The sequence below is a fragment of the Pistacia vera genome, unplaced genomic scaffold, assembly GCF_008641045.1.
Source record: "Pistacia vera cultivar Batoury unplaced genomic scaffold, PisVer_v2 Contig121, whole genome shotgun sequence".
Classification (NCBI taxonomy): domain Eukaryota; kingdom Viridiplantae; phylum Streptophyta; class Magnoliopsida; order Sapindales; family Anacardiaceae; genus Pistacia; species Pistacia vera.
In genome coordinates this window covers 1,951,546-1,979,404 of record NW_022195260.1, presented here as the reverse complement: position 1 = coordinate 1,979,404, position 27,859 = coordinate 1,951,546, and the positions used below count along the sequence as shown (strand labels likewise).

The 27,859-nt window shown below is 34.7% G+C and overlaps 2 protein-coding genes across 6 annotated transcripts; both read right to left on the bottom strand.

Moving 5' to 3' along the window:
• Positions 1–503: 503 nt before the first annotated feature.
• LOC116113632 lies at positions 504–5,937 on the bottom strand. Its single transcript, XM_031399784.1, has 5 exons — positions 5,830–5,937; positions 3,571–4,642; positions 2,208–3,115; positions 1,370–1,426; positions 504–841 (listed from the first exon to the last, which is right to left on the bottom strand). The coding sequence occupies exons 2-5, from the start codon at positions 4,547–4,549 to the stop codon at positions 596–598; spliced, it is 2,190 nt and encodes a 729-aa protein (XP_031255644.1). The 5' UTR covers positions 4,550–4,642; positions 5,830–5,937; the 3' UTR covers positions 504–595.
• Positions 5,938–8,891: 2,954 nt separating this feature from the next.
• LOC116113532 (protein MLN51 homolog) lies at positions 8,892–14,827 on the bottom strand. 5 transcript variants are annotated; one of them, XM_031399703.1, is made up of 12 exons: positions 13,756–14,827; positions 13,074–13,176; positions 12,764–12,972; positions 11,873–12,666; positions 11,110–11,224; positions 10,658–10,780; positions 9,921–9,976; positions 9,757–9,808; positions 9,571–9,639; positions 9,410–9,491; positions 9,218–9,306; positions 8,892–9,121 (listed from the first exon to the last, which is right to left on the bottom strand). In XM_031399703.1, exons 1-9 carry the CDS (start codon positions 14,340–14,342, stop codon positions 9,600–9,602), a joined length of 2,079 nt encoding a protein of 692 aa, XP_031255563.1. In that variant the 5' UTR covers positions 14,343–14,827; the 3' UTR covers positions 8,892–9,121; positions 9,218–9,306; positions 9,410–9,491; positions 9,571–9,599. The 5 variants fall into 5 exon arrangements, with proteins under 5 accessions (XP_031255563.1, XP_031255553.1, XP_031255547.1 ...); XM_031399693.1 differs by having other exon boundaries at positions 9,413–9,491; XM_031399687.1 differs by having other exon boundaries at positions 9,410–9,639.
• Between the last annotated feature and the right edge of the window lie 13,032 nt (positions 14,828–27,859).

The following is a 27,859-nucleotide window of genomic DNA, read 5'->3' as shown; positions in this document are numbered from 1 at the left end:
CACAGCTAAGAGTACAACTGTCTGGTTTTCCAGAGCCCTTCAGTAGCACTGACCAGACTACAGGAACGGGACAGGAGGCTAAGACAAGATAGAGCACTTAAAACAGGTTCTTTGGCAATTTCTGAGACACGCTGAATATGGAATAGCTTGTACAGCAATTGCCCAAAGCACAAAAACAGCATAAATATTATACGAAGTTTCCCCATGCCATTTCTCGCCATATTACAGCTCTTTTTCCCAAGCTATTTGTTTCTCTTCTCTCGAACTTGGCAATGCGAGAGCTGGACAACAAGCTCTTGTTTGTCCAAATTCATAGATTTCAACGATAAAAAAATTAATTTATCTTTTTAAAAAGTCACCAAATTCTAGCTTTATCTTTCCATTTAGTTTCTTTTGTAATCTATTTTATTCCATGGAAAATATAATTGTATATACACACCAGAATTAACCTGTTCCTGAAAATAAAATCCTGAGCTCCAAATTCAAACCAGGATAGCTTTTCATCAATCAAAAAAACAATTAATTTTTTCCAGTTATTAACAGCACCCTTTCAAATTCCAAAACAATTAAAGAATGAAGAATCTAGTGGTGGACCTTATTTGAATCTCATGCACTTATAGAGAACCTCTCCCAATTTCTTGTACATGTGCCGCTTCAAGTACAGTTTTCCTACCTTTTTCCTTCCTTCCATCCCCATCTGCTTCCTTGCTGATGGGTTTTTAAGCAAAAACCTGAGATTTTGAGCAAGAACAGGACTTCCTTGATGCCCTGGAGGATGCAGTAACCCGGTCACATTGTGCTCAACAATTTCTTTTGTGCCTCCAGCATCTGTTCCAAGCACCTGCTCCATACAGTAGCACATTATTTTTTTGAGGATCACAAGTTAGACACTCAGAACTTTTGCTCTCTCACACACAAATGAATACACAGGCAATTGAGATGAAACTTCAAGCAAAATATGGCTTTCTTAGCTATTTTAGTGTAGCTTATGTGATGGAATCGAGTTTTTTTGGCTAACACTTAATACATTTTCCCCATGTTCTTGTTGCAGTTTGATGCGAGGAAGCTACATTTTTAGAAAGCACTGAAGACAATAAATAGAAAATGCAGTGGCCCAATTAATCATGGTAAATAAACGTGATCTGTTAAGCACAGTATTTTTAAAGGAAAATGCTATAGTTTTGCAGTTAGTTGCAGGTTATATCATTATAAGCATTACAGTATCAGCAAGAAGGACTAAGCTGCAGAAATTTGTGATGTAACAGCATTTTAGTGGTGTGCTTTTGATTATCTAATCTCTTTGAATGAAGAAACAATTCTTAACAGGACAATAACTAGCAATTTGACCAAGAACAAGTTGGATGCTCACCGGAAGACCAAATGCCATTGCTTCAATTGTCACTCTCCCAAATGTTTCTCCCAGTCCCTGCAAATCAAATTTTCTAGTCAGCAATTTGTTTTCTGACAAAACAAAATTGTAAATTAACAACAAAGATGGACATGCTTCTCCCAATAAGAATAGAAGAAAGAAGAAATTCTCTAGCTTCTTCAGTATTTTAAGAAACAGATCCAAAAAATGTAGTAGCATATGTACAGCCTATGGTGAACCTACAGATGGGCTTTTAGTTGGATAACAGAATAAATACTTCAATTCCTTCCTTCAGAACCTAAAAGACTAACAGCCAAAAAGAATGGCATTAACTTTAAACTTGTCGAAGTGGCATGCAGACTCAAACTAAAATCAAAATGTTGTAAGACGTTTTTTACAAGTCTTCAGCAATACAACTAAAAGAATCTCCAATCAAAGATTCTAAATTTGCAGATGCACTAGGTCATCACATGGGAACGAATCCCCATGTCTGATATATCTCTTATGTTGAGGTATATGTTCAAAGTAGGCTCACTAACAATTTCATATACTGATATACATTTTCCATCTGGAACATAAAAATTTGAAGTTAAAAATTTAAACCAAGCCCCTGTCAACCCTGGCATGAGCAGGGTACAACCCCAAGCCTCTAATATAGTGGCAACAAATCTTCTTTAGGAATATAACCTAAGAGCACTTAGTTAATCATCTTAATCAATCACACAGACACTCATTTACACAATGCAAGCACACACATGCACATGTGTGCAGACATGAATGCAAATCTCTGTGCCAGCCCACGCACAAACGTTAGCAGAAAGCTAAAAAGATGGATTACCTGGGAGTTTATAACATATACATCTGCTGCGGAGTAAAGTGATGCAACACGTGTTGTTGCTGGAGTCCACATCACAGAATTTGACAAGTTTGAGTGCTGGGATAAGAACTGTAAAATCTCCTTGACATAAGGCACCTTATTGCTCTTAGATCCAACCGAACCAATAAGAAGTTTAAGAGCCTGTTTCTGTGTTTCTTCATTCTTAGAAAGCACTTTCCTTCTTTTCTGGCTGCTGATAAAGTTCACAGCCACTGGGTCGCTGATAGAGGTATAGAGACTAGGTGATGGTAAATCATTCCTCTTAGGTTCATCCAACCAGGTAAAAGACTCACTGACACTGGCTAATTCACTTGACGATACAACAATGTCATTTGATGTTTGAAGCAAGCCTCTTAAATGATGACTTCCAGCCAACTTCGATTTCCCCTTGCGTAAATTCACTTTTCTTATTCTAGAATCATTTCTGAAAGCTTCTTGTTCAAACATTCGCTGTGCCGACTCAACAAGCAAGAGCTGGCCCTTTCCAGCATTTATACTACTGAGAGACATCACAAGCATATCATTATCAGCCAATCCCATCTCTTTTCGAACTGAATCTCGTAAAAGTTGCATTTTCTCTAGCATCTTCTTGGGCCTATAAGCTGCAGTATTTAGTGAACAATTAAAGCCGGCAACAAAAGCCAATTCATCATTAACAGAAAGTGGAACAACTGCAGGCTGAGATCTTAGTTTGATCTTTTCTTCTTCACACCAGGTTAGCCATTGTTTGGTCTGCGATTCAGAAAGAAAAATCAGCATCTTCACCATGTGAAGAATAAGCTTTGCCCGATCAAAGTACTCTCTTCGGTTTTCCATGATCCACCAGACGATTTGACCTCCACCAGCTGGAAAACGATCGATGTATTGATCTGAAAAGAAAACATATATTTTGAAGTTATACCACAGGATACAAGTAAAGTCTCAAACAAATACAAGTCTAAATTTAAGCTCAACTAGGATGCTACATAGCTAAACTACCAGGGCAAACATCACTGTCCCCTAGTTGGAGCAACATAAAGGTTGAATTGCGATAGAGTAATGCCAAGGCAGATGATGGACTAATAATCAAGCATTCCAAAACATGCAAGAGTGATGTCTACTCCTTTTAAAGTAAATAAAATAAACTAAAAAATACGGACATTCCTATTTATGATATTCATTTGCTATACTGGAGGTCATATTATTAGGTAGCTATGAGCACTACCACAAGAAGCAACTTTTAAAAATATTACCGGAAGTCTAGAACTTCAAAACCATTTCTCCAGCTTAAGTAAAAAAATTCAAATGATAAACAGAGTAATCAATTACTGCTAAAGACACTCACCAATCCATGATGCACAGACTGCTGATCCTGCAATGACAAGATCTGCTTTCATTGAAGCTTTGAAACTCAGCTCTCCTTTGTCCTCAAGTACTTTGATTTTTCTCCTACTGAGCTCCGACATCAATCCACCTTTCTTACTAAGAACTACAGCTGAAACCGTGGCTCCACAGCTCAAAAGCTCTGTTGCAAATTCCATCATTGAAAGTGGAGCACCAGTCATTGAAAGCTCATGGAAAATCAAAATAAATTTCCTAGACCAAACAAGACGTGCAAAGGCCCCTTTCCTGTCACAAGTCCCTGATCGCTTTTCCGGACTCCATTCTAGAATCCTATCCTCTATCACGCCAAATGGACCAAAAAGTAAACCATAAGAAGCATTTGTCATAGGAATTTCTGGTTGCTGTGGCTCTATGTCGTTGCTTTCAATATCTGTCTTTGTCTTCTGTTTACCCCGCCCTTTACCACGTAAACTACGCCTACTCCTCTTCCTTTTAGTTACACTCCGACGAGAAGAAGCACCATTTTCTTTCTTAGATAAAACCACATCTATTTTTTTAGCATCTGACACCTCAATGTTAGTCGCCCCTTTATTTACTGGCAGAGAACTAACATTGGCTGCCAAATCACGACTTTTATTCTGTTGAGAGTCCACAATCCCATTTCTGCGTTTACCTCCAAACCCTAGAAATTTCTCATTGTTATCACCATGAGCCCACCTGGACTGGACATAAAATCCTAGATAAGTCCACAGTGTAATCAAAAGCAACCAATACACTAATCGGTTGCTTCGAAACCACTGTAAGGCATTGCTTCTAGCTTCTCTTCTCGGAGTTCGGCTAGCATTCAATCTCCGAAATGAAGGAGAATTCTTAGGCGTCGATTTTCCTGACAACGTGGACTTAAAGGTGCCACCCTGCCTAAAGGATGACTGTCTAACTGTATTTACACGCAGATCTCCTAAGTTTAAGCTGTCCTCCATTAATTTCTCGGTTATATCAGAAGGCCATTGCTTAATCTATATTTATTTGTAAGATATACACCACCCAAAATCAGTAGTACTGGAAACACGGCCCTGTAAACAAAAGTTTAGCACATTCTTCAATTGCTCTTCGAATGATAATACTACAAGAAAACAGAAATTCAATTTTCTGAGCACAGAGCCAATATGTATGAAAAATAATACACCAGAATCAAGAGAAAAATTATTAGACAACAGAAAGAAAAATCAGTAGGACTGCAAACACGGCCCTGTACACAAAAGTTTAGCACATTCTTCAATTGCTCTTCGAATGATAATACTACAAGAAAACAGAAATTCAATCTTCTCAGCACAGAGCCAATATGTATGAAAAATAATACACTAGAACACAGAACTCAAGAAAAAAATTATTAGACAACAGAAAGAAAAATCTTTCACCACTTGAATCGGAAGCTGCTAAAAATTATGAAAATAATTCGAAGTTCTTTTTACTTTTCCACTACATTTTGTAGCTACCAGTTAATTGAAGAACAAAATCAACTGATGATAAAATCATTGATATATTAAAGATTAAAGAAAAAATCGTTTCCCAGTATTCAGAGTTCAGCTAAGCCAAAAGTGTTTTCACTATTCAACATCAATTCTGTTACTTTCCTTCAATTTTTCAGCAACAACACAAATTCTACTAACAGTCACAACTCGCAGAAAAAGTTCCAAACATCAATATGCTTCACAAAAATAAATTTTGAGTTCTTTTTTTCCTGACTTTCTCAGTAACCAAACAGAGACTTCAGCCGTCAAAAGATGAACTATACTAACAAAAAGACTTAAAAAACAAACATAAACACACTTCTCAGTCTTTAAATCTCAAACATACAAGTCACTTATAAGCTCATTAAACCAGACTTCTCATTTTCTTTACTTTTCCTTCAGTTGACTAGCAAACAAACAGATACAACAATCAAGAACCAAAAACTAAATCAAACAGTAAGCAAAGCAAAGCAAAGCACTTCTCAATATCTGAATCTTGAACATCGAAAAGCTACTGAAGTCAACTATTTTTTCATACATTTTCTCAGCAACCAAACAAACCTAGGAAAATGAAAGAACTAAATAATACAACTGAAACTACCTCAAAACTAAACAATCAGCTCCCAGTTTCTGATCATCTCAATCAAACAAACAAAGCAACAGTTACATTTCAACGACAAGTGTTCAATGCGTGAATAATAAAAGCAAGTGATGTTTAAAACTAAGAGAAAGAGAGCGAAGAAATTTACTGATCTGTTGCGTGATTGATCTCAGCTCAGTTCAGCTCAGCTAGCTTAGAGAGAGAGTTTAATGAGAAAGAGAAGTTTTATTATTACTGTTTTAGAGAGAGAGAGAGAGAGAGAGAGAGAGAGAGAGAGAGAAATACAAAAAAAGAAAAAAGAAAAGAAAAAGAAAATGTCTGAACTTTGTTGAAAATGGATAGCACCTGCGAGTCAAATCGCGTTAAACAATTACGGAATTTTTTGGCACAGGTGAGGTGATATACTTTACGGCACGGCACCCTTTAACTACGTGCTCTTTATTCTAGGGATAAAATATTATTGAGATGTATTTATTAAAAAAAGTTGAAATAATATTTATTCCGGCATAAAACATATTGATACAAAGAGAAAATTTATAAATTTACAAAAAGAAATATTGTTCTTTTATTTTAGGTTTTAGCAAATAATTAAAGGAACTGAACCCTGGAAAACGTGGATTATTAATATTAACTAATTGGATTTTTTATTACGGTGTCGGTGGGTTTTGAGGATTGATCCTGACCGTTAGATTGATTTGACGCGTGTTGGGACTATTGATTGCTCCGTTATGGGTCCACGGTTTTAGAATTATTATTATGTATTGGCTAGAATTATAGTTTAATGTGTTTAAAACTTTGAAATAAATAAAGAAACTTTCTAAGTAATTAAAGCAAAGAGGTTTTTTTTAATTTATAATTTGCATACCACTTTTAACTCAACAACAATACCAATTCAATACTTATATGCATAGTTTTCTGAAAGGTATAACTCAAAGCAGAATCCTATGCAAAGATGAATAATAAATTCATTAAAATAACGTTATTGACAGTATATACAATGAATTCAAGTAGGGTTCCTCATTATTTTTATTCATTTTGGAATCTTTTCTGGAAATTTAAACTGTAATTAACATTATAATAAGTTTCAATCTTTCTCTTTTTTGGTTTTAGTGACCATGCAAAGAACAAAAACCATTAAACTCTAATATTTTATACATCTCGACCCCAATTAAAATTTAAAAATCTTTTGGCTGTTAGGAACTCCATTAAATAGCAATATCAACACAAAGGATTCAACCTATATTAAATATCAAAACTGGGTATCTGTTTCATTCACTAGAGTGTTCAAAAAAATGTAAAACCGAACCGAAACAAAAAAAGGGTTCAATTACGGTTTGAAAAATTTTAAAAACTGAATTTTCGATTCGGTTACCGCTTCGGAAAAAAAAAAAACGATTAATCGAAACTGGTTTTTTGAACTTGTTCTACAAAGATATATATTAAATAAAAATAAAAATTTTCTATTAAATAAAAAAAATACTAATATAATATATTATATATTAAATAAATAATAATAATATTATATATTATATATTAAATAAAATAATAATAATATTTTTCATTTATTATTATTATCAGTCAATGGATATGTATGAATGTTTAATTTTTATTTGGATATATATTATTTATATTTACAATTTAATTTAGGGAAAAAAAATAAGTTCTGTCAAAAAAAAGGGAAAACCGATTCAAAACCGATTAACCAAAAAACCAGTTTTTCCATTAACCGAAAAACCGGTTTTTCCTTCAAACCGGTTCGGTTTTGGTTCGAAAATTTTTCCGAACCGAAAAACCGGTTCGATTAACTACTTTTGAACACCCCTATCATCCACACATTGGAAATGATGTTTTACTTTACCACTTCAACTAGTTTATGACATAAGCAACTTTCAAGCTTTCATTCAATGAATCTATTATACCTTTCAGGGGGCGTTTGGTTAGGGGTTATAGGGGATTATTAGGGTAATGTCATCTTATATTACTTGATTACCATGTTTGGTTGTCAAGTAATATAAGATACCTGTAATCTTCAAATACCAATAGTGGTTACTATTGTTAATATTAGAGGTAATCTGATTACCTCAATTTTCTTAAGTATTCTGAGATTACTAGGGTTATCTTTTTTTATTACAATTTTATCCCTTATTAACAAAAAATTTGGACAATAATACCCCTACTTTAAAACAAATTTACATTAATATCCTATTTCAATTTTACCCCTGTTTAATTAAAATTTTGGACAATAATACCCTTATATTTAAAATAATTTATAGACCACCACTGCCACCCAGCCACCACCACCAACAGCGGCCAAACACCATGGGCCGCTATCGGAAGTCCCTAAAAAAGAACGAGACTTGGTGGGAGACTCCAGGAGGCTTCGATATGGCCGTTTCTAGCCATATCAAGCCAAATCTGGCCGTTAACGGCCAGATCTCATCCAGATCTAGCAGTTAGCGACAAGATCCATCGATCTAGCCGGAAGATATGGCCGTTTTCGGCCATCAATATGGTCGAAAACGACCATATCAAAGCCTCTTGGTCACGATCAGCTACTAATGGGGACTTTCAAAGACTTCCAACGGTGGTCTACAGTGACGACAGGCGACAGCAGGTGATGGGGGTGATTTCGTAATAAATTAAAGTTTTATATAAACCAGGGTGTTTTAACTAAATCTGAAATATTGGAGGTTAAAAAAAAATTATTCAAAAATTAATAATAAAAATAATATTATATTAATATTTGAAAAGGGGACAATTTGGTAATTTAAATAACATAACCACCAATTTATTCACCATAACCAAACATATTAATATAACATACCCACCAACTAACCAAACACATTTTTCTAAAGATTTCCAGTAATCTTCCAAGGTAATCTATCTTTCCAATGATCCAACATTCCTAATAATCTAACATTCTTGAACCAAACGCCCCCTCAGAGGCACTTAATAGAATATTAGCTTTCAAAGTAAATGGTCTTAACTAGTTTCAAATTTCATGTAGGGGAAATCCAACGGCAAATAAGAAGTCTAGCAGAGATGAACTGTTTCCATTATTTAATCACAATTAAACTGATGAAATATTATCATAGCCAAGCATTACATGGTCTAGATGAGCAGCTGTTAAGTGTTAACACACTACTAATTAATTAGCTAAGAAAAAATACCAACCACCCCACTCACTCTCAGTACACAAATACTGGGATATTAAGAGACCAATCAACCAACAAATAACCAATATTAAGGGAATGTCACTAAACATCGATACGAAACTCAAACATCATCCATCTATATAGAAAAAAATTCTATTTCACCAAGAGAATGACCTGCTGCACAATAATTCTTGGTTCTATTTTTCATATGAAGTTCTTGGAGAAGACTTATCCAACATTTCTTCCAAGCTTCACATAAAAAACAAGCCACAAAAAGAAAAACACCTGAGAAACAGAAACACACTGCTGATATCACAAGTTTTGTTCCATAAATTCACAATACAAACATTAAAGGCACTCATCTTCAATGCACATTCATACCGCAAATTTAAACAAGGATTTGCCACCTGTCAGGCCGCAATAATGTTATTAAATTGACCGCAGCATGAACAGGTGTTTGTCATATATAACTGCAAGAGCAAAAAACAGAAGGGGAAAGGTTGAGTATACACAACAAATGAAAGAAAGTGAAAGACTTCAGATTAAGAGAAGAAAACAGAAGCCAGTACAAACTACCTAAATTATATTGGAACAAACAGCGGCCCAAAGTGCTCCAGAACAAAAGCTGGAGATCACAGAGGGCCTGGAAGAAGGCCTGCACCACCAAATAACCACACTAAGAAACTTTGCAACACCGAATCGGCGTAAAAAGTCTTATTGAGCAAAACTTTAACCTTCAGCTGCTTATTCAATAGGTTCCATCCTATCTAAGCACATCATTCGCCAAATTCATAGCTGAGTATCTGCATCAAATTTTTAAAAAATAAAATCGACAGGAAGCAAAATACAAATAACACGGAGCTCAATATAAAACGGGATAAACACCCCCCAATCAGAATTCGTTGAAGAATTCAACTTGCCTGCGAGGCTGAGGTTTGTTCTGTTGTTGCCCAAATTCATCACTTCCAGGCTCTGTGGGAAAAAAATATGTACATATTTTTAGCTTAATTACAACAGCAAATAATGACAGTGTGTTTTAACAGTATATGAGCACAAAATTTGAAAATGCAACATAAATTCTTACCTGGTTTCAGGGAAGGCTTCCATTCATTATTGGGTTTGTTAGAAGTAATTTCTTTGCTGCAATCAATGGGAAAAAATATAAAAATCCATCAAACCAGGGGAACAATATGTTACTCTCATAATTACTTTCTTCGGCTATCTATGACAATGTGAACATATAAAGAAACTAGCATTACGAAAAAAAAAAAAAAAAAAAAGTAGATTAAGTCATATGAGTATAATTATCTTTCCAAGCACCGCAGCTTTTATTAGAGATCATCTGATTGAAGACAATTTCTTCATTCATATTTACCTTAGAACAGGCAGCTGTATCATCAAAATACTAACATAACCCTTACTGTTGAAAGTGACGAATATATCAAGATTATAAGACATAAAATACTAAAAGGTTCAATGAGTTTCATGTTCCAGTACAAAACTGTAGATAAAATGAATGAGAAATCCCACAAAGGATGTCCTTAGAATGTGCCAACTTTTTTCATTTACTATCCACCCTCTTCACCTTGGACTTTTACCTAGTGCACATCTGAATCTTACAACGAACTAAGTTCAAGATTCTATTTCAATAATAAAGATTATTCTACAAAGAGAAACTGATAGCAATTGGAGTGAATATACCGATACATATAAAACAGAACTGTTTAACACTGCAACAATAAAGTTATGGAAGCAAAGAAGAAAAAATCAAAAGACAATATAGTAACTGATCAAATAAGTGGCAGACATAACACTGCTAACCTTGAGGAACCAGTCGAAGATGTCTGACCTAACTGGCGAGGATGATAAGAACCATCAACAGCAATATAAGGTGGACAATATGAAGCACCCAAAGCTCCTGCAGCACCAGCCAGAACTGGAAGCCTAAAAAAGCAAAAACGGCAACCACTATTAATTTCCAGCATTCTAAGAGAAAGCAAAGCATGAACATAAACAGATTTAAAAGGGCAGATACATAAGAGAAGACACATGGTAGTAACACTACCACCACTCTAAACCAAATGAGCGCATATGCAATCTCCTATCAGTAGAATGAAGGGAAGTATTTAATGTTGGTACATTATAAATTCTGCTTCAATAAAGAAAAGCAAAAGATTTCAACCATGTACGGCAAATCAATCACCCACCTAACAAACTAACCAAAACAATTAAAGGAAGCCCAAAATATTTAAGCAAAGAGAGAATTACTATACCATGTCATTTCGGAATTCCCCAAACCAAGCTGTGGCTGAGCAACATAACCAGGAAATGCCATGCCAACAGCAGGAACTCCAATACCGCCAGGATGCTGGCCCCCAAATTGCATAACTGCAAACCAATTTATAACAATAAGAGCACTCATAGCCATAGGTCTCAGTTCTAACTTATGAAAAGTTAAAACAGCTAAAAGCTAGAGATAAAAAGTAGAGATTTACTTGTGATCACATATGCTGAAACAATATATCCAAATTAACAGTTCAATACAACAAATTTCTAACCTATACTCCATTCAATCGACAGTGTGATAAAGAACAACCAAGTTACATCAGGAAGCTGATCCAAACTAGGGGATCTATTTGCCAATAATCAATCAACTTTAAAAAAAATAATTATCAACAAGATTCTAATAATCAAGTCTACAAATCCACTGAGACTGAATCTTACACTTACTAGAACCTCTGATCAAAAAAATGAATCACAAAATCTAAACCTCCATTTGGGGATGTCCAAAATATATGTCTTACTAGTGATCAACTCATAAAAGAGGGATCCCTGATAAGTGAGTTATCAACAACATACAGAGAATTAACTTTTAACTTCCTTGCATAACAAATAGCAAGTGGATCCCCTGAAAATCAAGGAAAAAATGTTATCTCCTGAGACCTAAAGCTTTTTTTATTGCATGATATTGTAGCTACCGTTTTTCTTTATTTCTTTTGACTACCGAAGTAAAATGATCCAATAACTTTGCTTTACCTGGCAAAAAGGTGGGGAAATTTTGATCACCAGGACCAACAGTCATATTCCCAGTGGCTCCCATAACTTGAGCCCCACCATACATAAGTGAGCCCCTTCCTTGACTGCCTTTTCCCTTTCCAACCAATGCACCTTTTGATTTACTAGATTCTGATGGTGATTCCACTTCACTATGATCATTTGAATTTACAACTGAAGCTGATTTTGGTGGGGAGGAGGCCTGAGAACCACTAGCAGAACGCTGTCCTACCTGCTGAGGAGGCGATTGCACAGAGGACTGAACACGGTTTTGACTCAAACTTCGTTGAACAGCATTGAGTTGTGTTGGTGGGGAAACTCGGTTGGTTTGGTTCTGAGGTGGGGCTAGTTGATAAGAAATTTGCTGTGGAGTAGCTAAACCACGTCCTTGAGACCTAGACTGAGAGGAAGGCAGCATTTGCAGATTGTTCAAAGGATTCCCAGCAGCCGAAGCACTTGGATCATCAATATAAAGTTTGTCCATTCTAACATCAGCTGCATTTTTCCCTCGCTGCATTGCACTTGGTTGCATGGAGAAACTCTCATCCATACCAGAAGCACGAAGATTCCTACTTGTGTTTCCAGATTGTACATCCCTTTTCTGTGTCAAACTGATATCTTTATTTGAAGAGCCTGAAGGATAAAATGGTGGAGACGCAGAACTCAAACTAGATACTTGTTTCCTCGGAGGAACGGGATCAGATTCTGCATTTGACGAGGAGGTGAAAGCTCTACCTGAATTGGTATGTGAACTTTTCTCAAAAGGCTTCCCAGACCTAATAAGATGAGAATAGAAATATTTTTATGGGAATCCTGATCGACAAAGAGAAACGAACCCATTAAAATGTGACTAAACTCAAATTGTGTCCTCACTGTTTGTTTTGTTGTGAAGGTGCCTGATTGTTGTTCTTCCAACCAGGTTCATACCTCCTGGGCCCCCTTCCTCTGACACCCTTAGGTGCCTGGTTCTGATTGCTATTGTTGTTATTGAACGTTTTGGACCTGTTTCCCCTAGGATACCCATGATCTGGACCACGATTTTTACCACGACCTCGGTAGCGGCCTCTAGAAGACCTCCTTCCCTGAATTCATATATATCAGAAGGCTGGCTTCTTAAAACAGAAGAAAACAGAGAAAAAGAATCGCACTCTTCATGTAGATAGGACATCTATGTAAAATTTACCTCATCGTAATGCCTTTCCTGTGAAGTCATCTCCTCAAACTTGTCATGCCCCCATTTTCTATCATCTTTGGACTCCCACAATTTCCTCCCACCATGAGTTCTCCTAAACAATATAGAAATTAGATAAAACTACACAATACATTCCATAACTTGAGCAGCAGCATGAGAAAAGTTTATGTAGTATGGAAGTTAAAACCTAATATGAAACAGAAGACGACTATTACTGCAATCTGAAAAGGGCAGCATATCATAGATAGATGCACCACTATCGACCACATTATATACCAAGTCCATGACTGACCCTCTAAAATGTTTATCTAAGTGTGTGTTAACCAAAGGCAAGCACATACATTAAATCTCAGCCCACAAGTTTTCTAATACTATCATAGCTTGTGACAGAGACAAGAATTAACTAATTCAACCTATGTTTCCCTAGTTCGACCCTTTTACTCCAATTCAAAGGAGTTCACTTCTAGAGAATTTTCTCTTCTTCATCCCCAAAAAGAAAACACCCAAATATGCCTGCCTTCCTTCAACATTATTTAAGCAAACAATAAGCAACACCACGAGCAAACTTAAAATTTACAACGTCCTAAACTTATGGTCATCTAATAAATCATCTTAAATACACAAAGGAGAAGACATTCTAACTACAATCCACTTGAAAATATCCAAGGAATACCTGTGTCGACCACCAACATTTTCCCTAAATCGGTCATCATGCATATAGAAAGCACCAGCAGTTGGAACCGCAAATGGCTCATTACTATCTTTTTTCCCTTCCTCCATACCCTCCACTCCATCATTCTTTTCATTATCATTATCCCCTACACTCACGTCCACCGTCCCTTCCACACTCCTTCCCCCATCACCGCTCTCCATTTCCTTGATTTTAACTCCCCCAGCATTCCCCTCCTCTTCTTTCACTTCCTCCTCTGAAATCTCCTCATCTTCTTCTTCCTCATCATAAACTTCCTCCTCATAAACATCCTCCTCTTCTAATTCCTCATCCTGATTTTCTTCTTCATCATCATAATCAGCAGGCGCCCCGCCCTGGCCATCAGATTCATCATCCGAATGAATGTGGGCCCTACGATCCATTCCACGAGTGTTTCCTTTCCCTCTTCCCCTCTCTTCTAATATCTCCTCTTCATCATCGCTCGCTTCTCTTCTTCGCATCACAAGAGAGCGTTTCAATTCTTCTGGATCGCTCTCGTAATCCTCCACCGACTCCGCTTCTTCTGCCGCCACAGTTGTAGTAGTCGCCATTACTCAACTATTAGCTCACTGATATTTCAATAAAAGCTATAATTTCTTAAATAAATTAAAAAGCAAAAAGAACAAATTTTCTAGCAACCAAACAGAAATTTTAATTTCTCTCAACTCTTCAAACCCTCAAACTCCAAATTGTCTCGGAAACCAAACAATAATAATGGAAAATTGAACCGAATCAACGACAGCAAAATCCGTTAAGCTCCAAAACTTTCTCGAGAATTAAAAAAAAAAATTAGGATAATTTTCCACTTAAAATAAAAGCCAAAAATACGAAAACCTTTCGTCAAGCAAAATAAGACGAGAAAAAGCTAAAGCAAGATCAAATTTTCTCCAGAATCAAACAGTAAGTAAAGAGAATCGACGAAAACCGTAACCCTCAAGAGTTAAATTTAAGAGAAAATTAAGATATTGTACGATAGGGATCTAGGTTTACGTATTTTGGGAAACCCTAGATTTTCAAAGGAGAGATATTTTGGGGCTTTCAGAGTGTCGTCATCAGTTGAACGGAGGAGAGTATATATACGAGTGAAAGAAAGGTAATTATCTTTATTTTCTAGGGGTATTTTAGGAAACAGGGAAGAAAAGATTGGGGATTGGTCAGAGAGTGACACGGGGGATGGGATCACTGTTTAAGTAGATATGTGATGCACGAGATGATTTGGTCACCATTAGGTGCGTAACGTTGCCAGGGAGGCTTATGCTGTGTTTTGAATCTGAATCTAAGGCTGACGTGGATTAGACGAATGAGATTATAACACGTTGACATCTAGAAAGGAGAAGAGTCTCACGCCGGTTTTGGATATTTGAAAGGCCCGCCATATAAAGCAAGCCTAAATTCTTTGCATCTTTGATATATCGTTAATTAATTTGATAATCAAAAGTTAATAAATTGGATAAGAGTAAATTATAGATTCTGACTTATTACATATGTAGATAATATTTGATATATAAATTCTCCCGTATAAATTAAAATGTTTTAAATTAATTGAAGATTATATTGTAAAAATACATCACATCAGTTTGGAAGGATTAATGAATATTTTATGCATATAATTTGTATATATAACATTACTCTTATAAATGTTAAAAAATTTATACTAAAATGATTACTAGACTTCAGAGATGGTGTCAGAAGATTGATTATGGAATTTGTGCATATGAGAAACTATGATAACCGACCTATATGAAAATCAATCAATATAACGATCAGTCAAATTTATGGTCAATATTCTCCTCTTATCCCACACACACTACACACCCACACATCTTATAACATTATCTAAAAGGGCTAGTGAAAATAAATACATTAAGAACATAAATAAAGATAATATATGAAATCTTTTGTCATACTTACCATTATCAGGAATATCACGACATCTTTGAGGTTGAAGAAAAGTTTGAAAATATGAAGGAAACATAAAAGAAATGTGCAAGAGGGAAATATGGAGAGAAATGTATGTAAGAGAGAAATGTAAGAGATTTTTTTTTGCAAGAGAACAATATAAGAGCAAGACAAATGTACAAAGAGATTTTTTTCACAATGCCGCCTCCTCCTCCAACAGGAAGAGAAGAGTCTTTATTTATAGAGAAATATAAGACATAATATTTAATACACATTAAAGAGACATTTCATATATGGCTTGACATATTTGACTTTTTGGATTTTTTTTTTTTATTTGCCTACAATATTTAACTCTTATATCTTATACGAGAGATATTACACTTGAACTGGCAAACTGTCATTTAATCCATGTTTATTTACAGATAAACATAAATTACACAAATATTTATTTTAAGTGTAAAGCTTTAATCATCTGACAAGTTTGTAACGTGTCACGAGTCTTCATCTTGGAAATCGAGACAGCCCATTGCTTAAATCCAATCAGTAGGAATTTGTCGAGAAGATCAATCTGGATAAGTATCCGGAGAAATGTCTGGAGATTGAGATGGTTGCCCTGTAGAGGTAGTTGGTGCATGCATGTACTAATGTCGCTTGAATTTATGAAGATTGTAATTACGAGAATGTTGGAGCTCTTCTTCCTGCACAATATCCGGCTGAGAGTCTGGATACCACCATTCTGGATAGTCTAAAGTGGCATTTAATTGAGCAGTGATGGAATGTATGCATGTTTGTTTGGCTTGGAGTAATTTCTCAATGTAAGCTGGAGGAAAGAGTTCCCACAGGGCATCATTGCGAAAAGATGGCCATATCTCATCTGGAATCATCTAATTTTTCTCAAAAAGGATTTTATGAATTGACCTACTTTCAACAGGATGGTCAAACATATTATGGATGAGATCATATGGATAGGACCGATGAAATATGACTTGATGCTGTGAAAAACATAGGCCGTCGGATCTGATGGAGTGGTGTTTATGAAAAAACATGATAGATCTCCTTTAAAACTATCCAAACCTATTAAATCACTTTACTTTAAAAAGCCTTTACCATGTTATCGACAGGCTCTCCAGTGGATTGCAAAAGAAAATAAAATGACCTATTCACCCCTTATTCATACTTCTCCTATCCAATCCATCATGATGATTCAATCACCTGAACCCCAAAAGACAGGACAAAATTTCAATTATGACACCGATTTTCCTTCACTTAAGGAAATTGTGACTCAACAACCAAAAATGATTCCTTCCAAAGCCATATAGTCTGATGGCTTCACACTAAAACTTTCCCAAGCTGAAGCAGTTCTTAACTGGTAGACTGAAAATGCTTTAGTCCAGAATAAAACCATTACTAGAGTAAAACAAAAATTAGATCTGGTAATTCATCAGGTGGACTCATAGTCTTAGCACCTCACTAGGCTGACTTCTTGTTTACAAAAACAGATTGATCAGCTCCATCAGGAATTGATGCACATCACTAGCACCTCTCACAACCATTTAGCTCAATTTCTCCAGAAGGAAGTAGAAATGAAGTCGCTCAAAACTCAAATGGCATCACTTCAACAGGAATATCTTAAACAAAAACTCAGACAAACGCATACTTTCCTGAAATGTCTTTGGTGCCAAATCCTTTTGATTCTTCATTGGCATGGCCACAACCCTAATTTTCACCTTTCCCAAAGATTAGTCAACCTTTGGTCTCTCCTCAAATGCCTTCTGGTGCAATTCAGACTTTTGGGAATATTGAACAATTATATGTCAGACTCCACAAAGAACGTGATGAAAAGATTAAGCTGGAACGTGAACAAAAGAAGCAAGAAAAATATTCTACTAAAACACATGTGTCAGAATGGAAACATCTGATAATATAACTTACTCTTTCTCTGCCAGTCATTTAGATCCTCCATCTTTAAAGCCTAATCGTCCTTTATCTAAGGATAAGGCTCTAATGTAAATGATGATGATGGAAGATTGCCAAATTTTTCCTAATCTTGTCTCTTTAGAAAGTCCTCTCTCTTCCAATTATATGAGTTCTTTTTTTAGAGACATGGTAGAAAGACAACGTCTTGCAGCCTCTAGTATTTGTCAAGATTCTCCATCTTCCTTCCAAATAGAATCAGAAGCTGATATGCCTTCTACTGATGAATTATTTGATAGTAGCTTTGATTCTGAAAGTGATGCTTCTAATCAATATCTCAATGTTTATCCCCAATTAATGACCCACCAACCTGAGTCTTCAAGACCACCCATTGTCTCTGAAGTTGATGATGAAACGCCTGAAGTTGATAATTCCATTCCAGACTCTCCGCTTATGTATCGCTAATTGCATCATACTACGGTTGTGCGTGACTCTTGTATAACTTCAACTAAGCTCCATACTGTCAATGATCTTCCTCCACACAAATGGAGAAATCGGATGTAAGAATTTCAAGCCTGGTTACACGCTGAGATGCTTGAACCTAATGCCCAAGTCTCTACTGTACTTACACAGTTTACAGCTAGATTTGGTGGAATTCTCCGTGATTGATGGATTAGTCTTCAAGAGTACAGATAAACTTTGTTATCCAAATGTCAGATATTAATCAAGCTCTGTATCTCTTCTATGATGAGTTTTGTGGATTACCTCACCTTTATGAGGACCGGGTCAGAGAAAAATATTTTAAGATGCGATGTTGTTCTCTCAAAAAGAAAGATCTTGACAGACATTATCAAGAAATGGTAAAACTATATCATATACTTAGAGGTATAGATGATCCTAACATGAAGCAAACCTTTTTTAGCTTCTATTCCAAAATCCTTAAGTCATGAACCAACCAAGCTCATGTAGTCTCAAAGCAAACAACTTAGTTCCACTTCTCTTGGAGAAATTTATCAGTTTGTCATTCTTGCTTAGAAAAGCTCTGTTTTCAAAAATAATTTTTTGATGATTATCTGAAGTGTTCCAAGCAGCTGACAAAGGTTTGTCAGAGACCAGACTTGCAGATCAAGTGCAAATTAGATCATTCATGTTTTTTGTCTTACCAAGAAGAAGTTTCATTCCAGACGCATCAAGTATTCACAACCTAATGCTCCTGCCAGACGCAAATTTCGACGTTTCAAGCACCACAAGTTTCTTCGGAAAAAGAGACGTCGAGGTTAACGATCTAATTGGTGTTACTTATGCAATCGTCCTAGCTATTTTGCCAAGAATTGTCCAAACAAGCACAAACAGTCAGCCAAAATGATGCAACAGCTCTCTCAACTCATTGATATAGACTTTTTTTATGATGATGTCGAAAGTTGGTTTTCCATGGATGAAGAACCCATTTTAGATACAGTTCTTCAGTTTGCAGCCATTGATACTGAGTTCTCTAATTCAGATGATTGTCATTATTTTTACCATATCCAACAAATACCACAATCCTTTCCATCATTAGCCCTCTCATGCCACGTATCTACAGCAAATGTCCAGATTTTCCCTACTAACTATTCCAATCCTATTTCCCTACTGGTGTTACTCGCACTATTATCAACCCTAAGATCCTCCCATCCTCCCAGTGGAAACCTCATCAAGAAGTTTTCTACACTGCCAATAGTGATACCTTCACTACTCATCTGATCAGCAAACCCAATAAAATCCAATTTTTTTCCAAGATGTTTTACTTTTCACAAAGTTCTTGGCTTTGATTTACTTGACAAAGATATGGTTCTAGGTTTTGATGTTTATTCCAAACTTAATAAACTTAGAATCCTCCCTGATGGTATTCGGTACAAGATGTTTTTCCAATCTTGGACCACTCAACTTAACTTATTCCAAATTAAAGGCAATCCAATTGAGCAAATCAAAGCCCAGCTTATTTCCCGATCTTGTGCAGATCCTCATGTAGATTTTGTCACTAAATGTTCCCATCCATTATGGAAGAATTCTGATTTCTTTATCCATCTTCCATTCATAAAAGGTGAAGATATCAATCCCATTAAAGCTAATCATTCTGGCATGTCACCAGAACATCTCAGCCTAGCTCAACAAGAATGTACTCAACTTTTATCTCAAGGATTAAATGAACTCACAGATTCCCAATGGGCATGTGAAGCTTTTTTATGTCAACAAACGTGTTGAACAAGCCAGAGGAAAACTCAGACTTGTTATCAATTATCAGCCTTTGAAATTCTTTCTTTATGATGACAAATTTCCTCTGCCTTCCAAACAAATCCTCTTTGCAAATCTACATAATGCAAAGATGTTTTCCAAATTTGATCTCAAAGCTGGATTTTGGCAACTTGGAATCCATCATGATGATCATCATAAGACTGCTTTCTGCATTCCTAACCAACATTACCAATGGACAGTCATGCCTTTTGGTCTTAAGGTAGCTCCTTCTTTATTTCAAAAAGCCATGACGAAGATCATTGCTCCTATTCTTCATACATGTCTCATTTATATTGATGATATTCTCCTTTTCTCAAAAGATGAGGAATCTCATGTTCATCTTCTTCAAAAATTTGCTAATATCATACACTCTTATTGTAACGCCCCGCTTGAGGTATGTAGTTAAGATTTGCTGTATTCTTTGATTCAGTTTTAATTGAGTTTGTATGTTGAGTTGGTTGAGTGTTTGCCTTGAAATTGGTTGAGTTTGAGGACTCTTAAAATTTCAGTCTTCGCCGCGGCGACGTTGGCTTGAGTAAGGCAATGTCGGCTCTGTAACTTTTCGCCGGGGCGACGGAAGTTTCTTCGCTGCAGCGACGAGCCAGTTGAAAAGTTTAATGAGTTTCTAGAGAATTCTTCCTTTGGGGCACAATGACCATTCTACCCCTAATTAGTAGGAAAAGTGAGGAGTAAAATATAAGGAAATTTAGTAGAGAATGTGTTGGTGATAAGGGTGTATTTGCAAAGAATCAAAGGATATGGATGGAATTTCCAAAGAGCAAGGGCAAAATGGGGATGTTTGTGTATAAGTTGAGCTAAAAAGGGTTAAGTGTAGAGAACCCTTCATTTCATCCTTTTCCACCGCCTCTTCCATTCTCTATTTTCCTCTCAAATTTCCTTCAATCTTCCAAGGATTTCTAAGGACTTTTTGAGTAGTTTTTAGTACAGTTTTAATCTAAAGCATCATAAGGTAAGGATTCTTGCTTTAGATGAGAGTTTTAGTATGTTTTGGTTAAAGTCTTATGTTGTTGTTATTTAAAGTTGTAGAGAGAAATCAAGCTATCAAAGAAAAGGAAAAGTGTTAGAGAAGCTATTCCCTCACAAGGTAAGTAAATCCAACCAAGTTGAGATTCAAGAAAGTAAATGAGTAGAGATTTATTTTAATTATGTATATATATGTTATACTTACTGAAAAATTGAGATGAGATGAGATGTGTGCTTAGTCATAGTTGTTGGATATGCTTAAATTATGAGAAGTGCTTTTGATGTGTGATGAGAGAGTGAAATTGAGTTAAAGTTGGAGGAGTTGTGTATGAATATTTTGGGAAGTGTTTTCCTTGGCAGGAATTATGACTGTATGAGGGATTTTTCCTCCCATTTTGGATGATTAAAGAGAAAAGTAGAGTTATAGATAAGTAGAGCTTTGGTATACACATGAGTTGTTTGATGAAATGCCTAAGTGAGAAACTGCCCTGTCACAGCTATGACCTTTTGAGTATGTTTTGGGTATATTACGGATTGAACTGGGTTTAGAGCAAAACATAAAAGTTATAGCCCTGTCTCTAAGCTTTAAAACGAGATAAAAACCGTAGCAATCCGATGTGTATAACTCAAGTTATGCCTTTTTTAGTGTGACCTGCGCAGAATGACTGTCTTTGATGTACCATTGCATTTATGCTTTTCATAAGTGCATTAGTGAGCATGAGCCGTTCATACGCATTATTTGTGCACTTAAGAAGTAGCTTGAGGAATAGTAGAGAATGTGAGTATAAGCTACTTTCAGAGTAAAAAGAGAAAGAGAGAATGAGTACTAGAGAATAAAGAGAAAGTAGTGCTAAATAAGTGAATAGAGTAGGTTGTGCGATGGAGAACCTGTGAGTATGGATAGAGTATTCTCGCATGTACGCTGCATTGAGAGAGCGGCATGAGTATAAGAGAGAGAAGTGGTGTAGCCCGTGAGAGTGTATACGGATGAGGGCTATACCCAAGAATACCCGAGAGAGAGAGTTCATACACTCACATGGCCAAAGGTTTCGAATCCATGCGTAACCAAGTCCGATCGGCTAGAATGAGTAGAAGTCACGTAGAGTGGGAGCTAGTCCCGACCGTGCCTCCGGTAAGATGAGGCCGTGACTACTAAAGAGAGGTAGTAAAAAGAGTTTTGAGAAAGAGAAAGTAGAGAGAAGAGAAAGTAAATGAGAATTGTAAGGAAAGAATTAGAGAGAGAGAGTTACGGGGATAGATGAGTAGAAGATTTACTTACTGAGCATTAGTTGTGCTCACCCCGCTGTTTTCTATGTTTTGCAGGACCTAGGTGAGGATACAGTCGGAAGGGCGTCAGCAAGCGAAGAGATATGGCTACACTGTCCACCTTGTTTTGATGCTTTTGTACATGATACAACTTTTTGTATAAAGAATGTATATGTTTAATAAAAGAAAAATTTGGGCCCAATTTTTTTATATACTACTTTATATGTATTTTATTATGTATATGTTTTATGAGTATTTGAGTAGAAAGCGGCTATTACACTTATGGTATTATGCTCTCTAAGAAGAAAATGAAGCTAAGTCAGACAAATATTGATTTTCTTAGTATGGTCATTATTGATGGCAAAAATGACATCCAGCCTCATATTGCTAATGAGTTACAGAAATTCTCAAATGTTCTCACAGCCCAGAAAGAAATACAACAATTCTTAGGAATTACCAATTACATGCGCAGTTTCATTCCTAACATTTCTCAACTCACCTCTCCACTTTCCCAAATGCTTAAGAAGAATCCTCCTTCATGGTCTAACAAGCAAACCAATCCAGTCAAGAGTCTTAAACGCAAATCCTTCCATACATAACCATTGAAGATTCCCTCTTCAAAGAAACGAATTCTCTAGATGAATGCTAGTGTCACTCATTGGGGTGTAGTGCTTTTTGAACAAGATGATGACAAAACATGACATTTGTGTGAATACTAAAGTAGACAGTTCAAACCACATCAACAACATTATCATTCTTCTTTCAAGGAAGTATTAGCGGTAAAAAATGTTATTGAAAGGTTTGAATTCCATCTTGTTGGACATCATTTCTTTGTTGAAACAAATATGAAATCGTTTGATCAAATGTTCTGATTCAATAAGAAAAAGGTTCCACATCAACAATTACTTCGATGGGCAGAATGGTTCAGCAAGTATTCTTTCACCGTCTAGCACATCAAAGGTTATACCAATACCATTGCTGATTATTTATCCAGGCTTAAAACTAAACAAGTTTGTTTCATAAACCCTAGGTCCAAACCACTTCCCTGTTTCATGTATCAACCACTAACCCAGTCTAGTTCTTGTTCATCCTCTTCTTTACCAAACCATACGCCGGATACATCTCCTGAATTTGATGACCTTGTTCGAACTCATACCATTGATGAAAATGCCACCACCCTCATGTTTTCTTACCAGATTCAATGCATTGAAAAATGTGGACAATCCATGTATGATATGTTAGGTGTCCATCCAGATTACCCCTTTTCAAAAATATTTTATTTACCTTCGGGTCCAGATATCATATTTTCAGAAGAATTATTATGGTTCTTTTGGTATATGTTACACCAGTACCACAGTGCAATTCAATTCCCGGTCTATTATATGTTGAAAATGATTTCCCCGTATCAATCAACCTCAACCTCTAAGTTACACCCTTTGATGACTTTTCTCAAATGGTTCAAAACCCTGGAAAAATAAAAGTCTATGTTTGCTCATCAATTTGCCCGATATAGGGGTCTTATGTCCACCAAAATGGCATGGTCCATCATGTTTTTTCATAAACACCACTCCATCAGATCCGATGGCCTATGTTTTTCACAGCATCAAGTCACATTTCGTTGGTCCTATCCATATGATCTCGTCTATTATATGTTTGACCATCCTATTGAAATTAGGTCAATTCAGAAAATCCTTTTTGAGAAAAATCAGACGATTCCAGATGAGATATGGCCATCTTTTCGCGATGATGCCCCGTGGGAGCTCTTTCCTTCAACGTACACTAAGAAATTACTCCAAGCCAAACAAACATGCATACGTTCCATCACTGCTCAATTAAATGTCACTTCAGACTATCTAGAATGGTGGTACCCAAACTCTCAGCTAGATACTATGTAGGAAGAAGAGCTTTAGCAGTCTCGTAATTACTATCTTCGTAAATCCAAGCAACAATAATATATGCATGCACCATATACCTTTGTGGGCCAACCATCTCAGTCTCCAGACGTTTCTCTGGATACTCATCCAGATTCATCTTCTCGACAAATTCCTGATAATTGGATTCAAGTAATGGGCTGTCTCAATTTCCAAGATGAAGACTTGTGGCACGTTACAAACTTGTTAGATAATTAAAGCTTTACGTGTCTTAAAATCAATATTTATGTCCTTTATGTTTATCTATAAAATAGACGGACTAAATGACAGTTTGCCATCTCAAATGCAATATTTCTCATATAAGATATAAGAGTCACATATTGTAGGCAAATAAAAAAAAATTCTAAAAAGCCAAATATGTCAAGCCATGTATTAAATGTCTCTTTAATGTGTATTAAATATTATGTCTTGTATTTGTCTATAAATAAAGACTCTTGTCTTCCCATCGGAGGAGGAGGCATTGTGAAAGAATCTTTTGTATATTTCTCTTACATTGTTCTCTTGTAAAAAATCTCTTACATTTCTCCATATTTCTCTCTTCATATTTCTCTCTTGCACATTTCTTTCATGTTTCCTTCATATTTTTAAATATTTCTTCAACCTCAAGGGAGTCGTAATATTCTGATAATGGTAAAAATAACAAAAGATCTCATATATTATGTTTATTTATGTTCCTAATGTATTTATTTTCACTAGCCCATTTAGATGATGTTAGAAAATGTGTGGGTGTGTAGTGTATGCCCGAAAAGAGGAGGGCCTTGACCATAAATTCGACCGATCATTATATTAATTGATTGGTTTCCATATATGTTGGTTATCATAGTTTCTCATATGCATAAACTCCATAATCAATCTTCTGACACCATCTATGAGGTCTAATAACCCTTTTGATATCGTTTTTTATATAATAAAAAAAGGGGAGTTGACTAAGTTGACTTCTTAAAACAAGTAAAATCATGAAATTTTCATAGAACAATATGCTGGAAAATGCCAAAAATACTCTTCAACATTCATAGACTGCGAGATTCTTGAGTCTATTTTTAAATATAAAAATAATATTATATTGAAATTATATATATATTTTGTTTGTTTATTTATTTATTTATTTTTTGTTGAAACCAATCAAATGAATTTGAGATGTTTTAGAATACAACTCTTTTCGAGTAATTGTAATAAAAACTTTTAAAACATACATTAATTGACTTTATTAGTATATTTTTACAAAGTACACTCAAAATAAATAATAAAAAAATAACCTAAAAATCTTATGGGATAAGATTTATCTATTTGGATTGAAATAATATTTATTTATAGTCATAATGGTGAGACCAAACTAATTTTATTACTATAAGAATGTTATAACTTAATAGAGTTATAGTTATAAAAATTATTGTTTTGACTTAGTTATCCTTAGCGTAAGTGGTATAAAGGTAAAATATGCACTAACTAAATGGATATTAATGTCTTCTTCAATCAAATGATCAACAAGTTGGAATATGCTTTAACTGAAGAAGAAATCATTGCTACAATTAAATAAGAAAAGGAAAAAGATAATCTTGGGGATGATTGTATGAAAATACAAAAAATTTTGTATCACAAAACTCTAAACATGCTTTAGAACTTAGAAATATTTTGGATTCAATAAGAAGATGTCCATGCTAACGAGTTATTACATACCCACAAGTTCAAAGATGTGATAATAACTCTAAAGTATAAATTATTGTCTCAAACAACTTTAGATAAATATTTTATTTCATTTTAAACCTTTAATATGATATAACATATATTTTTAAGTATTTTTTACAAAAACTTATCAAAACAAAAGCATTAGTAAACTTAATTAATATATTTTTACAAAGTGTACTCAAAACTAAATAATAAAAAGACCATTTTTTAGGGATAAGATTGATAAAATGTAAACCCCACAAGATATTAAAATAGAGAAGAGATGAAAGGGGATGAGTGAACACTGATGTTGTTGTGTTATGCCAAAATGTACCCCATAATTTATCTCTTTTGCCAATTTTGCAAGGGACCTCCCGAACACACCATAATTGAAAGTTGATAGAATGGTTTGGGTTCAAATTTGGTAGAACAAGCAAATCGCTTTGATTATGTAAAACATGGATTATTAAGGGAGATAAATAAATAAATAAATACATATGCAGATGAAAAGTACACTTTTTAATGCATAAGATTGTGCTATATTATTTGAAAGGATATAGTATATTGTATTTTAGTATAAACATTAAATATTTTTATTGTGTTTAGTGTGCATATTAAACAATACTTTACTTTATAATTACTAAAATTCATATAATTAAAGTAAGATAATGGTTAAAAAAAATTATGATGGACAGCTTAAACACATAAGATTAGGTATATATATATATATATATTTTCAAATCTATTAGTGTTAAATGTCATTATCACATAGCACCCTAAAGATAGTGCTAAAGAAATTTGGAAGAATATAAAATTATAATCTATACTTTATGAAAAGAATTTGGAAGAATAAATTTTAAACTATAGTTTGAAAATCAACTTCATGAAAAGGATAAATGTATTAAATTCTTTGCCGAATCATTAATGTTTGGCCCAAATTAATTGAAAAAAAAAAGTCAACAAAGAGTTGAGTATAATTTAAGGGCAAGCCATCTTTATTAAAATAGCAAAAATTCTAAATATCAAGAGCTAGCCAATCTCCATATGCCACATCGTGCGATTTAGAAGATTCTCACTTTAATAACAAGTAAAAGTTTATTCTGCTAATTAACATGGAAGACCAGTCAGACTCTTAAGTCAACTTCATCTCCGAACCCGACGGACCAAAGAAACCAGTTAAAACACCACACACACACCCTCTATATATATATATATTATATTATATAATATATATTATATATATGAATATGATAGAGTGTGATCAAATTAAGAAATAAAATTAATATAAATATATCTAGTTAAAACAAAAAATAAAGGTAATTAATGAAATTTTTTTATAGGGTCACTAGCCCACTCTTACGATGTGAGTCTGTCTTTGTCCAAACCAAGGGCAATCACAAACAATAAAAAAAAAATTTAATTAAATTCAAATTTAATAGGCATTTGTTTTTGTGTAAATTTTAATCCAATTCAGTTTTTTTTCTTTTTTTTTTTTGAGTTGTAATTAGTCAAGTTCAGTCCAACGCAATTTTAGTAAAGAAGAAAAGATTCAATACTAATTCAATTTCAAGTGTGATGTCATTGTTAAGTGGATTGAAATCTGATTAATCTAATCTAAATAAATTAAATTAAGTTCATGAGCCAAATAAGAGTTAATCGCTATGAGGTATATGATATAATAATAAAATTCCCTTGAAGTTTTTGAAATAATAAAAATATTTCTGCTATTAAGATTTAAGTGTTAAAATAAATGGTAAGAGGATAATTTAATAATATTTATTAATTTATAATAGTCTAAATTTTAATAACCCATTAAAAACTTTTTATGAACTTATATCTTAAAACTTGATATTGATTTTATAGAACAAACTCTTTTTTCTCTTCAAATCTTATTTCTCAAAATATAATATGAAAACGATACTGAACGAATTCCCAAGAAGAAGACAAATTTTCACCAATGGACAAAAAATAAAAATATATATTGATTTTGGAATTAATATAAGGCGTTGGATGACAGAATCATAAAATCATGGATGACTTCATGGATGGTGCAGAAAGATACTGTTGTGGAAGCTATGAATAAAAATCACATGACTCACATAAATTTACAAATATTATATATCTCCACATGTATCCAA

Coding starts and splice junctions, on each gene's coding strand:
- LOC116113632 (XM_031399784.1), bottom strand. CDS start 4,549: ATGGAGGACAGCTTAAACTTAGGAGATCTGCGTGTAAATACAGTTAGA. Junction 3,116..3,570: donor AGTCTGTGCATCATGGATTG/GTGAGTGTCTTT, acceptor TTTTCTTTTCAG/ATCAATACATCGATCGTTTT. Junction 1,427..2,207: donor TATATGTTATAAACTCCCAG/GTAATCCATCTT, acceptor TTTGATTTGCAG/GGACTGGGAGAAACATTTGG.
- LOC116113532 (XM_031399687.1), bottom strand. CDS start 14,342: ATGGCGACTACTACAACTGTGGCGGCAGAAGAAGCGGAGTCGGTGGAG. Junction 12,667..12,763: donor CCTTCACAACAAAACAAACA/GTGAGGACACAA, acceptor TCATCTTATTAG/GTCTGGGAAGCCTTTTGAGA. Junction 9,977..10,657: donor TCTTCGACTGGTTCCTCAAG/GTTAGCAGTGTT, acceptor CATTGATTGCAG/CAAAGAAATTACTTCTAACA.